Source organism: Anomalospiza imberbis, chromosome 25 (assembly GCF_031753505.1).
Source record: "Anomalospiza imberbis isolate Cuckoo-Finch-1a 21T00152 chromosome 25, ASM3175350v1, whole genome shotgun sequence".
NCBI classification, from domain to species: domain Eukaryota; kingdom Metazoa; phylum Chordata; class Aves; order Passeriformes; family Viduidae; genus Anomalospiza; species Anomalospiza imberbis.
Genome location: NC_089705.1, coordinates 2864226 through 2878818, shown reverse-complemented (window position 1 = coordinate 2878818; position 14593 = coordinate 2864226). Strand labels below are relative to the sequence as shown.

Genomic DNA, 14593 nt, shown 5'->3' with positions numbered 1-14593 from the left:
AGAAGACATACCAGCTGACAGTGGTTCACAGAAGGTTTTCAAGTCACATATCATAATTTTTGTTCATAAATGTTAAAGTACATTGCAAATACACAAACGTGTAAAAACTGAGACTAATTAGATAAACTTTCTGCCTTACAGCTCTACCAGACTGTGTAATATTCTTTCAAAGAGAACAAGACAGCCATCTAGAGGGCATGAAAGATAAACTATCTTTAGATCACAGGAGAGCACTGAATAACCATTTCACTCACTGCAAGCCAAAAAGAATGAAATGGATCCATACTACTTTTAGTAGTTAAAAACCACAGTACTTTTTTTTTTTTTGGTTAAACCAGGTGGTTTAATATTACTTGGTATTTCAACATATTTCCTCTTTGACTTTCTCTTACAGATTTCAGATAAAGAATAATCAGTTAGCAGCTTAAAAGATATCTGAGGGTGAGGAGATTGATGGTGGGAGAGAGGGATGGGCACAACAACAATAAAAACTTGATTGTAAAAATCTAAGTCAAGCAAGATGTGAACAGACTACAATAGCTTCTCTTTTATTTGCCCCTGACATAAAAACAGGGGATTAACATCATTCCCTTTATCTTCGTTATGTCATAGGGTAAAACGTTTTAAAAACACTTTGTTAGGGAATCACAGATTTAACCATATATTATGAGAGAGCACCTTTCACTTTCTGTGACACTCTTCAGCCTCTCACTCCCCAGTCTGTTCGCATGTCCAGGGTTACCCATCCCAGCTGCAAAATCCAACACTTTGTTGCGTTTCACACAGTGGGTGATTGCCCCACCCTCTAATTTGTCAAGAGTTGACATTTCCTCCAAATTTAGTATCATAAGCAAACATAATTAGTATCCCTTGAAGTCCAGCTTCCAGCTTGTTTATACAGACAGCACAAGAATTTTTTTACCAAATGTAAACCTCAAAAAACGCCAGCATTCAGAAAAGGCACCTTTAGAACTCCTTTTTTAAAGGCTTTGTTTCTCCTGCCACCCGTTTCCACAGCTCTCAGGCTAAAAAACTGTGCTGGGAGGGCACAGCATAGCAAGAAAAGGAAAGGAAGGAGAGGATGGCCATATGCACAGCAGCAGGACTCGGTGCAAAGGCATTTGCTAAAGTCTTCTTGCAGACGCGTTACCAGAGCGCCTTCTACCGCGAGCGGCTGCTCCAAGGCCAAAACTCAAAGCCGCTATTCGGCACCAAAGGCAACGCAGAATCTTTCCTGGACGAGAAAAGAGCGCGCACACACTGGAGCCCGCCCGGGGACAAGCCCCGGCGCGGCCGCAGCGCGCACTGCCAGCGCCGGACGGCGCGGCCGCCGCTCCGGCACCCGGAGCTCCCGTGCGCGTTTCACCGCAGGCCAGTGGCACCCGGGGACCGCCGGTCCTGAGCCCGCCCCGAGCCGGGCACAGCAGCTGCAGAGGCCGAGCTGAGCTCCGCTCCGGGCCCGCGGCGCTCCGCAGCGGGAGGCGCTCGCCAGCCGAGCTGAGCCCACGCTCCGTGGGGACAGCAATTGTCCGTGAGATACAGAGCAAGAGACGCAGTGAGGAGGGGTTTCTGGGGGTCTTCCAGGCAAACGACAGGCGCTTTAGACCTTCAGAATAGCAGAGATACTGCCTTGGATTGCTCTGGCCCTCTTCCCAGGCTTGGCCTTTCCCTCCATCCCCCTCCTGTGCTACAGCTGGCATCATCGCCAACGGGAAATCCAGCCAGACAGCAGCAATGCCCCGATGCCCAACAATGCAAAGCTTTGAAAGGTACCTTGCAAGGGATTGCTTTATTCTTCAACAGAAAGGAATTTTGTTCCTTCTCTCAGCAGATGGGTCACCATTTTGCCTATGCCCTGCCCTGTCAGCACCATTCTTCTCCTTAAAAGCACACATCCTCAGTTGTTTGCAAAAAAGATCACAGAACATCCACACTACTACGGGTTCAGAGGAGGAAAAAAGGGGGGGAAAGGGCAGAAAAGTGAAGCCCCAGTTGATGGTTTCCTCTACAAGTTCAGTGCTTTTATTGGAGATATTGTGATACTGCCTTCCCTTTTCTCTAATAGGATCTCTCCCAGCAGCAGGTCAGCACAGGAAGGAGAGACAAGTTCCTGCACAAGGGAGAAAATAAAGCCTAATTCCTATCCTTCCTCCTCCCTGGCACCATAAAAAATTCAGAAGCCAGAAACTGTCTCTCTAAAGCACCAACAGGTTATTAACACTCCCCTTGTATAACAGCATCTGATTTAGTCCAATAAACTAAAGAAATACTGTACTCCTTACCAGAGACAAATTTAACTTTCAGAGCTTAGTTCCGAGTCAGCTTTTAATTAAGATGTAAGATAAGGCTGACTAAATGGGAATGTAGTATATAACTTTTTTTCAGTATACCATAAAGATAACATGGCTTTTAAAAGTTTGTTTAACCACATAGGCCTTTATAGACTTCTGTCCATAAAGACAAGCAGAAACAATAGTGTTATGGTTTGACTTTTTTTTTCATTTTATTAGCACAAAATCCTGTAGTGGGTGAAAAGAAAGAGAACATATGCATGTACTTAGAACATGGAAAACTCACTGCACGAATGGGGATTCTTTCTTCCTGTTGTTTTGCCAATTACTTCTCCTCCTACCTTCAGAAGGTGAACTGTGATAGTGCTTGCAAACTACAAAACCCAATCTTAAGAGCCCGCAGCACTCCCTTAAAAAAAGCTCTGCGGTTCCATTAGCAAAAAGGGGCTCAGCCTAGATTTAAGAGAACAGACCTAGAGCACTTAAATTCCAGTTTCCTGCTGTAAAAAAAACCATTTACACTGTATGTGCATACACCCCAATGTTAATGCATGTATATTCATTTTTACATATATCAATGGAAGCTCATTCTATAAGCACAGAAGCAGTCCCATGGTTATTTCTGACCACATAAATACACCAATTGCAGGCAGAGATGACTTCAATTAGTTCTTCTTGCAGAAACTTTTCTAGTGGGACTTGGATAGTTGGTCCAATGGCTTTGCAACACCTATACACACATAGGGACAGGTAAAAGGAGGCAAGGTCTTTATGGGCCAGTGGCTGGGCCTCCTGCACAGCAAGGCTGGTGTACAGAATGACATCTGCAGTACTAATACCAATAAATTAAAGAATTCATATATACTGCCCATAGTATGAAAGTCAGCAGAATTCACAAAGTCAGAAAAACCACAATTCTAGTCAGATTGCACAGCGACAAACAAGAGGGTGCTCGTCATAGTACAGAATCAAGGTACTCTCAAAGTCCACTACTATTAGTAAATTATGGCACAGTGAACTTAATTGCCATGCACAGATAACACCCTCAGACATTTTGCTAGGACTTGTCTTGATTATCAGTCAGAGAGTGGAGAAACATCCACCATCAAAAGTCAGTAACTTTGCAATTTCTTTGCTTGGGAATAGCTGAAAGTGGCTGCTTTATTCCAACAGATGGCAGGTATTTCAGTTTAGTTAGCCATGCAGTTGTTTCCTGAATTGGATTAATCACACAGATTTATGACATCCATGTTTTTGCAAAAGAGAGCAGGTAGTTTATTTCTGATTTTAATCCTTCCCTTCCATCAAAGGGGACATACCAAGAAGTGTGGTCTGAAAGCAAAGTATCACTATCTCTTTTTAAAATGAAGCTCCAGGTCAGTTCTCTAAACAAACACATGATCACTACAACAGAGCTCTCTATCTTGCATCCACTTAACAAGCACAGAATTCATGAGAACTATGAGCACACCAGCAAGAACAAGAACTACTTAATGGAATGATTTGAGACCAGCCTCAGCAAGCAAAAAGCTTGAGTTTCACAAGCCTTAATAACACCAATTTTGTTTTTGCATGACAGGAGGTAAACTTAAGCAAAAGAGGGTATTCTACAGATTAATTTAAAAAAAATTTAAAAAGTTAAGCAAGTGACTGTTCAGTGTTTCACACAAAACCCAACTCAATTGTTTGTAAGTTTTGACCAGGCAATCAGTCAGACACAGACTGTTAAAAGAGGACTCCAAACTGAAAACCTACTGCATTTGCAATACAGCTGATTTCAAACTGACATTTCTAACTCCACTGGCCTCAAAGTATTTTCACAGTAGTTTCAGTTGCCCAACTTGAGTTACAATCTGCTGTTCCACAGTTAGGACCACTCTTCTCTGAAACATACTTCAGGCTTTCAGACTACTCCTCTCTTGTTCCACAAAACTTTGGAGTGAAGAGCTGACAAGTCTATCCAAGGTCTTTAGCTTTCCTCTAGACTGCATTCCTAGGTGTGCCATTGTGAGTCACTGCTTTCATATTTGAGGTGCTTGATTGATGGTTGCAGATCCTGTGGGAGGCAACACCTACTTCAAAAACTTCATGAATGGCTTTGCGGAAGCAATGGAAATTGTAGTCTATCAAACCTGTCAAGGAGAGGAAAAACTGTGCTCAGATTGGCATATTTATGTAAACAGAGCTTCAAAATCAGTATCAAATTTAACCAATAGGTATTTTGCTACTTATTTAGTATAAATCCGGACTCAGGAGATTTAAGAATGTTTTACTGATGCTAGTATTTATTTGTACTGTCTTCAGTTTTTTGGAAAAAAAGGCACTCGTTTGGAATGCAAGGCATATATTCATGACCAAACGGTAGGTAAGGGGCTCATTGCTCCATTCTGCTGATCTCACTAGAACAAATGGTAGAGACAGAGCTCATGTTAGCTACACAAGTCATTTTGGCAGGAGGATAGTGATTAAAGTGATGATTCACAAATTTAAAAATATGACCTCATTATATCTATCTCCAAAAAAATAAAAAACTCCTCTCATAAGAAATTACACAAATTTAGTCACACAAAAATCAAGGTGACTTGTAAAGTCATATTCACATTTTACAGCTGATAAAAAATATTAGATAAAGGCTGTTTAATGGCAGAGAAATTCTTACCTTTGCGCTCAAAACTCTCTTCTCTAAGAATGCAAACTAATGCCAAAAACTTTGTTACTTCCTTTAAGTACAGGACTGTTGTGTTATTGAGTTTGATAATTGCCATTGACTCTTTATCATAAGCACTTCCAGTGCCATCTTCTTTTAACCTAAAAAAGAAGAAGTTAACCCAAGACATAATCTAATAGGCATGCACATGCAACTTCCAAGACAAACAGCTGTTAAATGCAGTTAGAAGAATATTACACATACTGAACTAAGCAAATGGGGAACCTGCAATGCAGGTCTTAATACTATCAGTGAGTAAGACCATTATCAGACCTTAAGTTTCTCAGGAAAGCCAGATCTAAACAGGACAGAGGCCTTCACTAGATACTGTCCATCACAGAGGAGCAGTTAAGAGCAAGCTACCAGTGTGCATTCTTTTGATGTTTGGAGTGACATCTCAGTGAAATTACTTTTGGTAAATTAATACAAAGGCTTCCTTAGTGAGGCTGGGGAAGAGGATGCAACATGGAGCAGGACACTTTTTGGTCTTAAGCTACACCAGCCTGCATTTACAAGAAGAGATGAGCACGCTGTTTTCTATCTTCAAGTTATTAGTGTTAGTTAAATTACTATAGAAGCAAATGAGGTATTGCAAGTTACTTCTAATCACTCCTGAGAAAAAACCCAAACCAAACAGTTACACAACCCTGGATTAACCCATCAGGAAACAGACCATTAAATGCTGTGGTATTTTCTTGGTAGCACTGCATTTTCCAGGCTACAATCACAGTTCTAAGGTAAGTTACCATTTCTTCAGAACCACTTCTGTAGTCCAGTGGGAAGTATAATTCTGCTGTAAATTGTGAGATATCAGCACTCTATGCATCCCTCATAGAAAGTCAGCAGCAGAGGAGATGATCTCACAAATGTTTTTCTGTTCAGACTGCAGCAAGTCTCAACAATGTCACTGCAAGTTACACTTATGGCATGCTATTGACCCCAGTTATTTGCAGGTATTTATGTACTTGCTCCACCATGCCAAACCAGACACAGCAGCATTCAGATTTTACATGAAACACAATTTCTACAAATGTCAGATAGCTGTCTAGGGCCACCAGTGGAGGGAAACAAACCAAGTATAAATGCTGCCAAATAATTTGGATTTATTTTAGTTACTCAGAGAACCAATGTGCTCTAAAGACCAATTGACAGCATTTTGCTGCATGACAAAGCCAGCAACAATTGCACAGTTTGCAACCTATTCTACACCTTCAGAGGACTTTCTTTCCTAAGAGTATTCATCACTTACCCATATATACAGGAAACATCTATCACTACATCAATCATGTCACAGCACAACTCATATGACTGCATGTCCACAGGAGAACTGTCTGTTGCAATGTAGATTTTGCTGACTACATCGAAGAGAAAAGCTTTTTCAATGCCCGAATTCTTCAGAAAAAGAAAGATTTTGGATTAATTTTTTAAAATCTCAAGTAGAACTCATCCATTTTCACATTCTTAGTAGCAGAGGATGGTTTAAATATAAATCCATTTATTTATCCATTAAATATAAATCCAATATAAATTTAAATCCATTTTCACATTCTTAGTAGCAGAGGATGGTTTAAATATAAGCAATTTAGAGGCTTTAAGACAGATTCAAGATTTAGAGCATATACCTTATAAATAAATACCCTTGTTGCCATAGTACATATCAACATCATATAGCTGATAAAAATAAAACTGGGGACTCTGTTACAATTCTTTTTAGTTTGTTATTTAACTAATCATTATTAAGGTTATATTTTGCTATGCTTCCAGAATCCATATTCAGCAATTTATCTTTTCTGTGTTTCTATTAACTCCAGAAGAGCCATAATTCACATCCTCCTAAGGAAATGGGCTCAGAGATGAGATATTTCATAGCAGTATGCTGAATCTTAAATTTTATGCTTGTAGTATCTTGGCAGCTCAGTTTCTGCATGAAGCATTTGCCATGCAGTTTAACATGCAGAGCAACTAAGTCAGCTTCTGAAGTTAAAAATCCATGAAAAGTACCACATTATGGCTATGGAAAAGCACAATGGCATTTGTAACTGAGCACTTTGGTAAAGTGCACATGCTCATATTAAGCTCAGCAGCCTTCTATGGTTCAATTTATCACACATACACTACTGGCAAAGCTTCTTTTCTATTTATACACTAGAATACACTACACCCACTCTTCCTAGCTAGCCTGAACACCCAGGACAGTGTCCTGAGGACATCCAGACAATCTTTCTGGCATCAAGATTACATCCTCATGGCACTGAGCAAGGTCAACATACCCTCTATCCACTGGGCCAGGTTATTACAAACAGTCCTCTACCAAACAAGCATTATATGGTGACATGGGGTGACATGTCTAAGTGTCTAGCTCCTCCTGGATATAAATGTTTTTTTCTTTGTTGTCCAAATGCCTGCAACAACCTCACAGACAACTTAAATGAGATGGTCTTGTCTCTAGGGTGATATTTTATTTGATCAAAAGTATAGAGCAGCAAATTTCTATGACACTAATTCCATAAGAAACACAAACACTAAAAGAATAAGGGCAAAAGTCTCACAGGTCGTATGAAATAGACAGCTAAGTCCAAGGCCAAGTTCATATTATCAAAAAAGTCTCTGGCCAGTACAGCTACATTAGACTACTAAGTGACTTAGTAAAGTAATCAGTAAACACCTGCAGGCAGGAAACCTCCATCAGCTGTTACAAGCAGGTAAAATACACTTTGTCAATATTTAGAGAAAGCCCACAAAGCACACACCAGTACTATTTAGCTGTGGTAAAAGAGCTTTTAATATAGAAAACCAGGTTGCCAGAGCACACCTACATGAGTGCCACCCAAATCTCTCAAGGACAGATCTAGCCAGCAATCTTTAGCAGAAGGACTTGCTTTACCATTCTGGGTATTTCATGCAAAGTTCTGTTAGATGAACACTTACTGATATGAAGATATTAAGTAGATTTTCCAGGGTTGGCAGTTGTGGAATGAGCTTCTGTACCACTTTACTGAAGGCTTCAAATATTGAATGGTCATAGATACTGGTCAAATAAAAGCTGAGATGAGGAGGGAGGGCAAAGAAAGAAAAAAGAAAAAGAAGATTCAAGAGTGTTTCAGAATTGTAACAGAAATGTTAACGTTACATCTTCTAACATTCAGGCCTGCTACTTTTGCCTGGGATGCCTTTATCACAAATATGTCTGGACATTGCACAAAGAATTAAAGTTCTGAGCAGCTGGAATAAACATGAAATAGATTTTCCCCATCCTTGAGAGATGGGAGACCAAAAATAAAAATTTGAACACTGTTTCAACGCAGTTTGCCCACACAATGCTTATCACAAAGGTGTAAAAATGCTTAATCAGATTTCTTCCATTCCTGTTCCTGGCCTTCCACCATTTTCACATTAACATTGAGAGATACTGGCTCCACAAGAATCAAAAGAACAACAAAACCAGAGAAAAGATAGCTTGCTTCAAAGGTGTCTGTAGAAGATACCTTAAAATTGAGCCAAATCTCAAGTAACAGACTAAGTAAGCTTTTAGAACCAGTCACACTAATCACAGGGCAAAGTCAGCACAAGTCAGGACTAGTAGGCAGAGAGGTTCCCCTCTCTTTCCCTGCCCCTCCAGCCCACACGCACAAATCTGTTACAAATCTGTTACACTGAATGAGAAAGACTGACAATTATCACCGAGCAGGGATAAATCTGTGGATTGGAATCTGATACAGTAGCCTGCCTCTTTTCTAGTCAGCCTAGCAGCGGAGGCTTGTTCATAAATTCAGCAGTGTATCTTATTTATACAAGTTGATTCAATATTAAGAAACTACCCAGACCTTGCTCCAGTTGTTCCAGTATGACATCTAGAAGCCTTTAATCTGTATGCATATCAGCAACAGTATGAATCACATATACCAGAGTCTTTAACTCACCTAAGGTGAAGTTTTTCAAGCCCAGCATCTGTAAGATCATCATTAGCCCTCTGATGAATATCCCTCTGAGTTTCTATTTTATGGTCATCTGATAAACCATCAACTTTATGAATAAAAACTTCAAAGTTCATTTCTGGGTTGACCTTGTAGGCTTTTGAAACTGTAATGTGGAGTCTTGTTAAAGCTTCCATGTAGTCATCCTGTAAATCAGTTTTGGCAGGAATGAATGACAAAGTTGCTGCCTGATAACTATTCCATTCTGCACAAAAACAAAAGATTTCAGTGCAAGAACTTCACTTCTGTAGCTAAATAAAAGTATGGGACAAGAGAATACCTTGATGTATCATCAATCCAAGCAGCTTAGATTCTTTATGCCAATTAACTTTCATTAGCTATACAAGGCTCAGCTACACAAAACCAGGCTTCAGAGCAAAAGGTGGGTTACACTTCAGCACAAGGCAGCAGTGATCTCCAAGATGGTCCTAATAACCAGGAAACCTCCCAGGGGGCAATTCCTGGGTTTATTAGAAGCTGCCAGATACCCAGTAGTACCAATATTGGAAACTGAGGTCAGAAGTGTGCTGATATTAATTGAACTCCAGAGCAGAAGAAAGGGATAATTCAGACCATCTAGCTGAGCAGGTTCTCCCTATTATTACAGAAGAGGTAAGTTCAGAGTACAAGCCCTTTTCCACTCTCTCCACCAGCAGCATATGTCCAGTCACTTCACCAAAACAAAACCACACACTGGAAGTCAGATTGCCAATGCAGCTCTTCATACACAGCAGAAGCCTTATGAACTTATCTAAAAATATAAATTACTGGCCTCTTGATCATCCCTTTCACACAAAAAGCAAAAATAAAACTTCCCTGTGATTTGTATTTACCTGGGCATCAATAACATATATTAGAGCACCTGTTCCTCGGAAGATCATCTCATAATCAAATGTAGGATCAAAAAAGTCCATCTGTCCAGGAAAATCCCATATTTGGAAGTTCACAAATGAACTGTTGGAAATATCATCCTTGTAGATTTTGTTGGTACTTTCCAAGAACAGAGTCTCATTGGGAGACATTTTGTGAAACACCACCTGTTAAAAGAACACAAATAATAGTCTAGATTTTACCTTATTAGAATAATTTAGTGAAAGATTTGTGACTTGAATTCTACAAATAGGTTTACCCATTCTAAAATGTATAGCTTCCTTTTGGTAAATAGACAGCTTCCTGCATCAGGTAAGGAAATTGCCTACCCCTTAAAAGAACCAAGCAACTGAATACAGTTAAAGATTTTCACAAATAACCCTACTGGCTGACGACACAGACATCCAAGTTACTCTTTCTTTCCTTGCAAGGCTAGCACAGTGTTTTCAAATATAGATATATATTATATATATATTAGCATATACTGAATATATATTATATTCAGATCTGGTATATAGCCAGTTAATTAAATAACACAAGCTTTTAAGAACTTGTGTTATTTATAACACAAATAACTTGTGTTAACAAGTTATTACAAGTTAAATAATAATAACAATTTAAATAATAATAAGTTATTAACAAGTTAAATAACACAATTAACTTGTGTTATTTAAACTGTTATTTAAACTTGTTATTTTAACTTGTGTTATTTAAACTGTTATTAGACTGGAAACTTTCCTTTCCAGTCTTAGAAATTCCTAAAGGAAACTTCACTTTTTGTCTGGTGTCAAGTATTAAAACACAACATAATCAGACGGTTCCCAAACTACAACAGAAGAGTACAAAAATAACATCTCCGTTTTAGAGATGCAAACAGCTAGGTAGTTTGCCATCTATTAACACCTCCTTTTGAGTAGAGAATCGCAGAATGGGTCAGGAAGGGAGCACAGTGGGGTTATCTGATCCAACCTCCCTGCTCAGGCAGGGTCATCCCAGAGCACATGACACAGGATTGCATGCAGACAGCTCTTGAGTAGCTCCACACCCTCTCTGGGGAGCCTGTTCCAGGGCTCAGCCATAAATAATAAATCAGTAATTCCTCATATGTAGGTGGAACTTCCTGTGCAAGTTCACTAAAGAAAGGATGAAGGATTTCACACTAGTTGGCAAAAACATTTAGCTGCAGGATGACAAACATACTCATTGCCAGAAATCAAAAAGCCCCACTGGGATTTTAGTCCTTCCTTGTACTGAACCAGCAAAAGCAGCCTGTAGCAAAAACAGTCAGTGCCAACAGAGAACGTTGTGCTAATGCAACTCAACTAGACCATATGAAAGTTACTCCAAACAAGGCAGTCATACATTAGGACTGCAAAAATTAAATAAGTTTCATATACAGCACTTGGTAAATCTAAAAACTTCACAATAGGGGCTGCAAACTTGGTAATCTTGGTTTCTTCAAATGTTTCATACAGTTACAGAAGTCCTCCATTAGAGACCTGATGCAACAAACTGTCAAAAAAACTGCAAGACAAACACCTCCACACCCAGTACAGTTTAGTGAGGTTCAAAGTAATACTTCAGCCTAGATTTTTAAGGCCAAGGGAAAGAATTTATTTCCTTGGGACAAACATCTCAGGAGGCCAGGGTCTAAACGAGGTTTTAAACAGCAGGACATTTGTATAGAGAAGTAAGAACACTTCTAGATACACAGCAGCTGTACTGCATTCTTCAAGGTTTGCAGCATAAAGTATTCTGAAATCCACATTTCTATTGGAACTCAGCGTCTCCCACAAAAGCAGGACAGAATTAGTAAATTCAGTTTAAAGCTGATAAGTCCCTGGGAAACAACACTGTCACCTCCTTTTTCCTTTTTTTCCCAAAAGAGCACATTTCATCAGATCGATGTTCTCCACCTGAACTCTTTCCAGTTCCCTATTACATCAGTACAGTACAGTAAGTCCAGTTATGCAAGTCTGCACAGAAATTTGTTTATGAACTGAAGCAATCACTGCATTCTCAAAATCTACCCACAATTTGCTACTGAATATTCATAGGTTACACCAGTATGGAAAACCCAATTAACCAAAGGAGAAAAAAAGTCCCTCCCCAGGACCGTGGCTTTTTCTTTTGTGAGAGCTCTCTTGTCAATACTGCTCTCAGTAGAAGCATGAAATGATTTCATAATTCACGTTTTTCACAGAAACTTCTAGATAATCACAAAGCCATTGCTTTCCCCAGTACAGTGTTTATCTTGCATATACCCCTACTTTCTGGCAAGAGGATCAACAGCTAGTGCCCAGACAGAAGGGCTGAGTCTGGTTATGCCTATTTTTGAACTAGAGAGATTTAAGAGCAAGGACACTGTTAATAAGAAATTTCTTGATATTAGACTTTGCTCAGGCAGCCTCACAATGAGCTCCTAGGTACCAGAATCACACTTCTAATTCCTAAGTAAGGCTGGTAACTGGCAAAAGAAATTCTATGTCCCCTTACTGCACATTCAATATGAGACTATTCCTTTCCTATACAACTACTGGAATAGGCCCTCAAAGAATTGAAGACTACCAATCCTGGCCATAAAAGAAGTTCAAAAGCTACATCTATTAAGAGACTTGTAATGGCTTGAAATCTATCTGTAATCTGGAGTTCCTGTCTTCCTCTAGCTTTTAGGGTTCAGTTTTTTCAAAAGTGGATAATACAATCAGATCTCTAATAAGAGTCTACAACGAATACCATTCACATGACTAAAAGAGTTAGAAAAAGGCTTTCAGTGAAAGCAGAACATTTGCACATACAGTGGGAGCATTTGACTTAAAAAATGGGGAATAACTGATAAGGCTAAAAAGCAACAACAGTCCAGTCTGACACTGTATTTCAGCGTAGCACAATGGAAAAGATTTCTCACTAACAGAGGCTGAAATCAGGTTAGAACTTATTGGGTTTCTGCAGTCTTGGATCCCCAAGCAGTCTGCATAAGATTGCTAAAGGAAGCAGATGCAATGTCCATAAAGGCTTCTCTGCGCAAAAACTTTATAGAAATCTCTGTAGATTTTCACACTCGCATCTGAAACAAATTTGAGGCCCTCAAGTCTAGACCCGAGACTTATGCATTTCACTAGTAACATCTTCCCATAAAAATATCGCCTGAAAAGTTCACAGGAGGGACTGCAAACGAAACTTGCACTGAGGAACAAGGATTGTTCTGACTGCTACAATTCTAGCGAGCTACCTGCCAAATGAAAAGTCAGATTTGTCTTATTTTTATTAAGAAACACTAGTGACTTCACAAAGCTACCAACAAAGCTAAGGCACCGGAACTGTTGTATTTCCTCCTTGACAAGTGACGCTCGTTTACTCGGTCTAAAGGAAACCAGAGGCTGGCTTTCTGCTCACACAAAAGCAGAAGTCTCTCTCCAAGCATCAAAGGGCAGAACAACGGCTCAAGTCTTCCAAGTGGAAGCACCAGCTAAACACCACACACCTATACCACGTAAGAAAACACCTCATGATAAATTTCACACCAGTGTCTTCACTTTTTACTTCCGAAGCCTTAAAAGTGAAGAAATACAAAAGCTACAACCTATGCTACACAACCTTCCTCTCTAGGGCAGATGATCACAGTCCATTCTGGAAAGTAAACGTCTGTAAGGAGGAGGCTCCCGTCGCTCCAACTTCGCCACACGGGCCCACAATAAAAAGTAGGAATTGCCCGAACAGCAGCACAGCAGGGAGAACCAGCTCGGCGCCGGAGAGGCAGCGCGGCAGGCAGAGGCGGGGAGCCGCCGGCCGCCCCTCACCTTCTGGATGGAAGACTTCCCGCTGCGCCGCAGCCCCATGAGCAGGATCCGCGGCTTGGAGTCCGCCCCGCCCGCGCCGCCGCCGGGCCCGCCCGCGCCGCCCCCGGGCCCACCGGGCCCCGGGCCTCCCTCCAGCTCCGCCTCCTCCTCCTCCTCCCCGTAGCCGAAGTCCTTGGGGAACGAGTCCGCAGCCCCGAAGCTCCCCCCCACCAACGCCGGCTCCTCAGCCGAGCCCGGCGCGCCCGCCCCGCCGAACTGCAGCGCCATGTCCGCCCGAGCCCGCCGCCCCGCAGCCGCCAGCGCCCGTCCCGGGGCCTCCTCCTGCTCGCCCGGCCCAAGCCGACACGGCCCAGCCCGGCCCGGATTGGCCGCCGCGGGGCTCCGCGCCGCCGATTGGCTCGGGCGGGCAGCGAGCGAGGAACGCTCCGGTCAGACGACCCGAGTCACCTGACGGCGCCGCCGCACGTGAGCGGAGGGCGGGGCGCGCGGCCCGGCGGAGCGGCGGCCCCGGCCCCGGGCAGCCCCGGCCCCGGCGGAGCGGCGGCCCCGGCCCCGGGCAGCCCCGGCCCCGGCGGAGCGCCGGCCCCGGCCCCGGCCCCGGGCAGCGGCAGCCCCGGCCCCGGCACCGGCGGAGCGGCGGCCCCGGCCCCGGGCAGCCCCGGCTCCGGCCCCGGCGGAGCGGCGGCCCCGGCGGAGCGGCGGCCCCGGCGGAGCGGCGGCCCCGGCCCCGGGCAGCCCCGGCCCCGGCGGAGCGGCGGCCCCGGCCCCGGCACCGGCCCCGGCGGAGCGGCGGCCTTGGCCCCGGGCAGCGGCAGCGCCGGCCCCGGCACCGGCGGAGCGGCGGCCCCGGCCCCGGGCAGCGGCAGCCCCGGCCCCGAGCAGCCCCGGCGGAGCGGCGGCGGCCCCGGCGGAGCGGCGGCGGCCCCGGCGGAGCGGCGGCGGCCCCGCCCC

General features: G+C 43.0%; 1 protein-coding gene across 1 annotated transcript; it reads right to left on the bottom strand.

The window, feature by feature from the left end:
* Positions 1-1770: 1770 nt before the first annotated feature.
* Positions 1771-13959, bottom strand: RRAGC (Ras related GTP binding C). The gene is made up of 7 exons (XM_068172653.1): positions 13643-13959; positions 9806-10009; positions 8919-9118; positions 7927-8041; positions 6248-6390; positions 4951-5099; positions 1771-4423 (listed from the first exon to the last, which is right to left on the bottom strand). Exons 1-7 carry the CDS (start codon positions 13907-13909, stop codon positions 4272-4274), a joined length of 1230 nt encoding a protein of 409 aa, XP_068028754.1. The 5' UTR covers positions 13910-13959; the 3' UTR covers positions 1771-4271.
* Between the last annotated feature and the right edge of the window lie 634 nt (positions 13960-14593).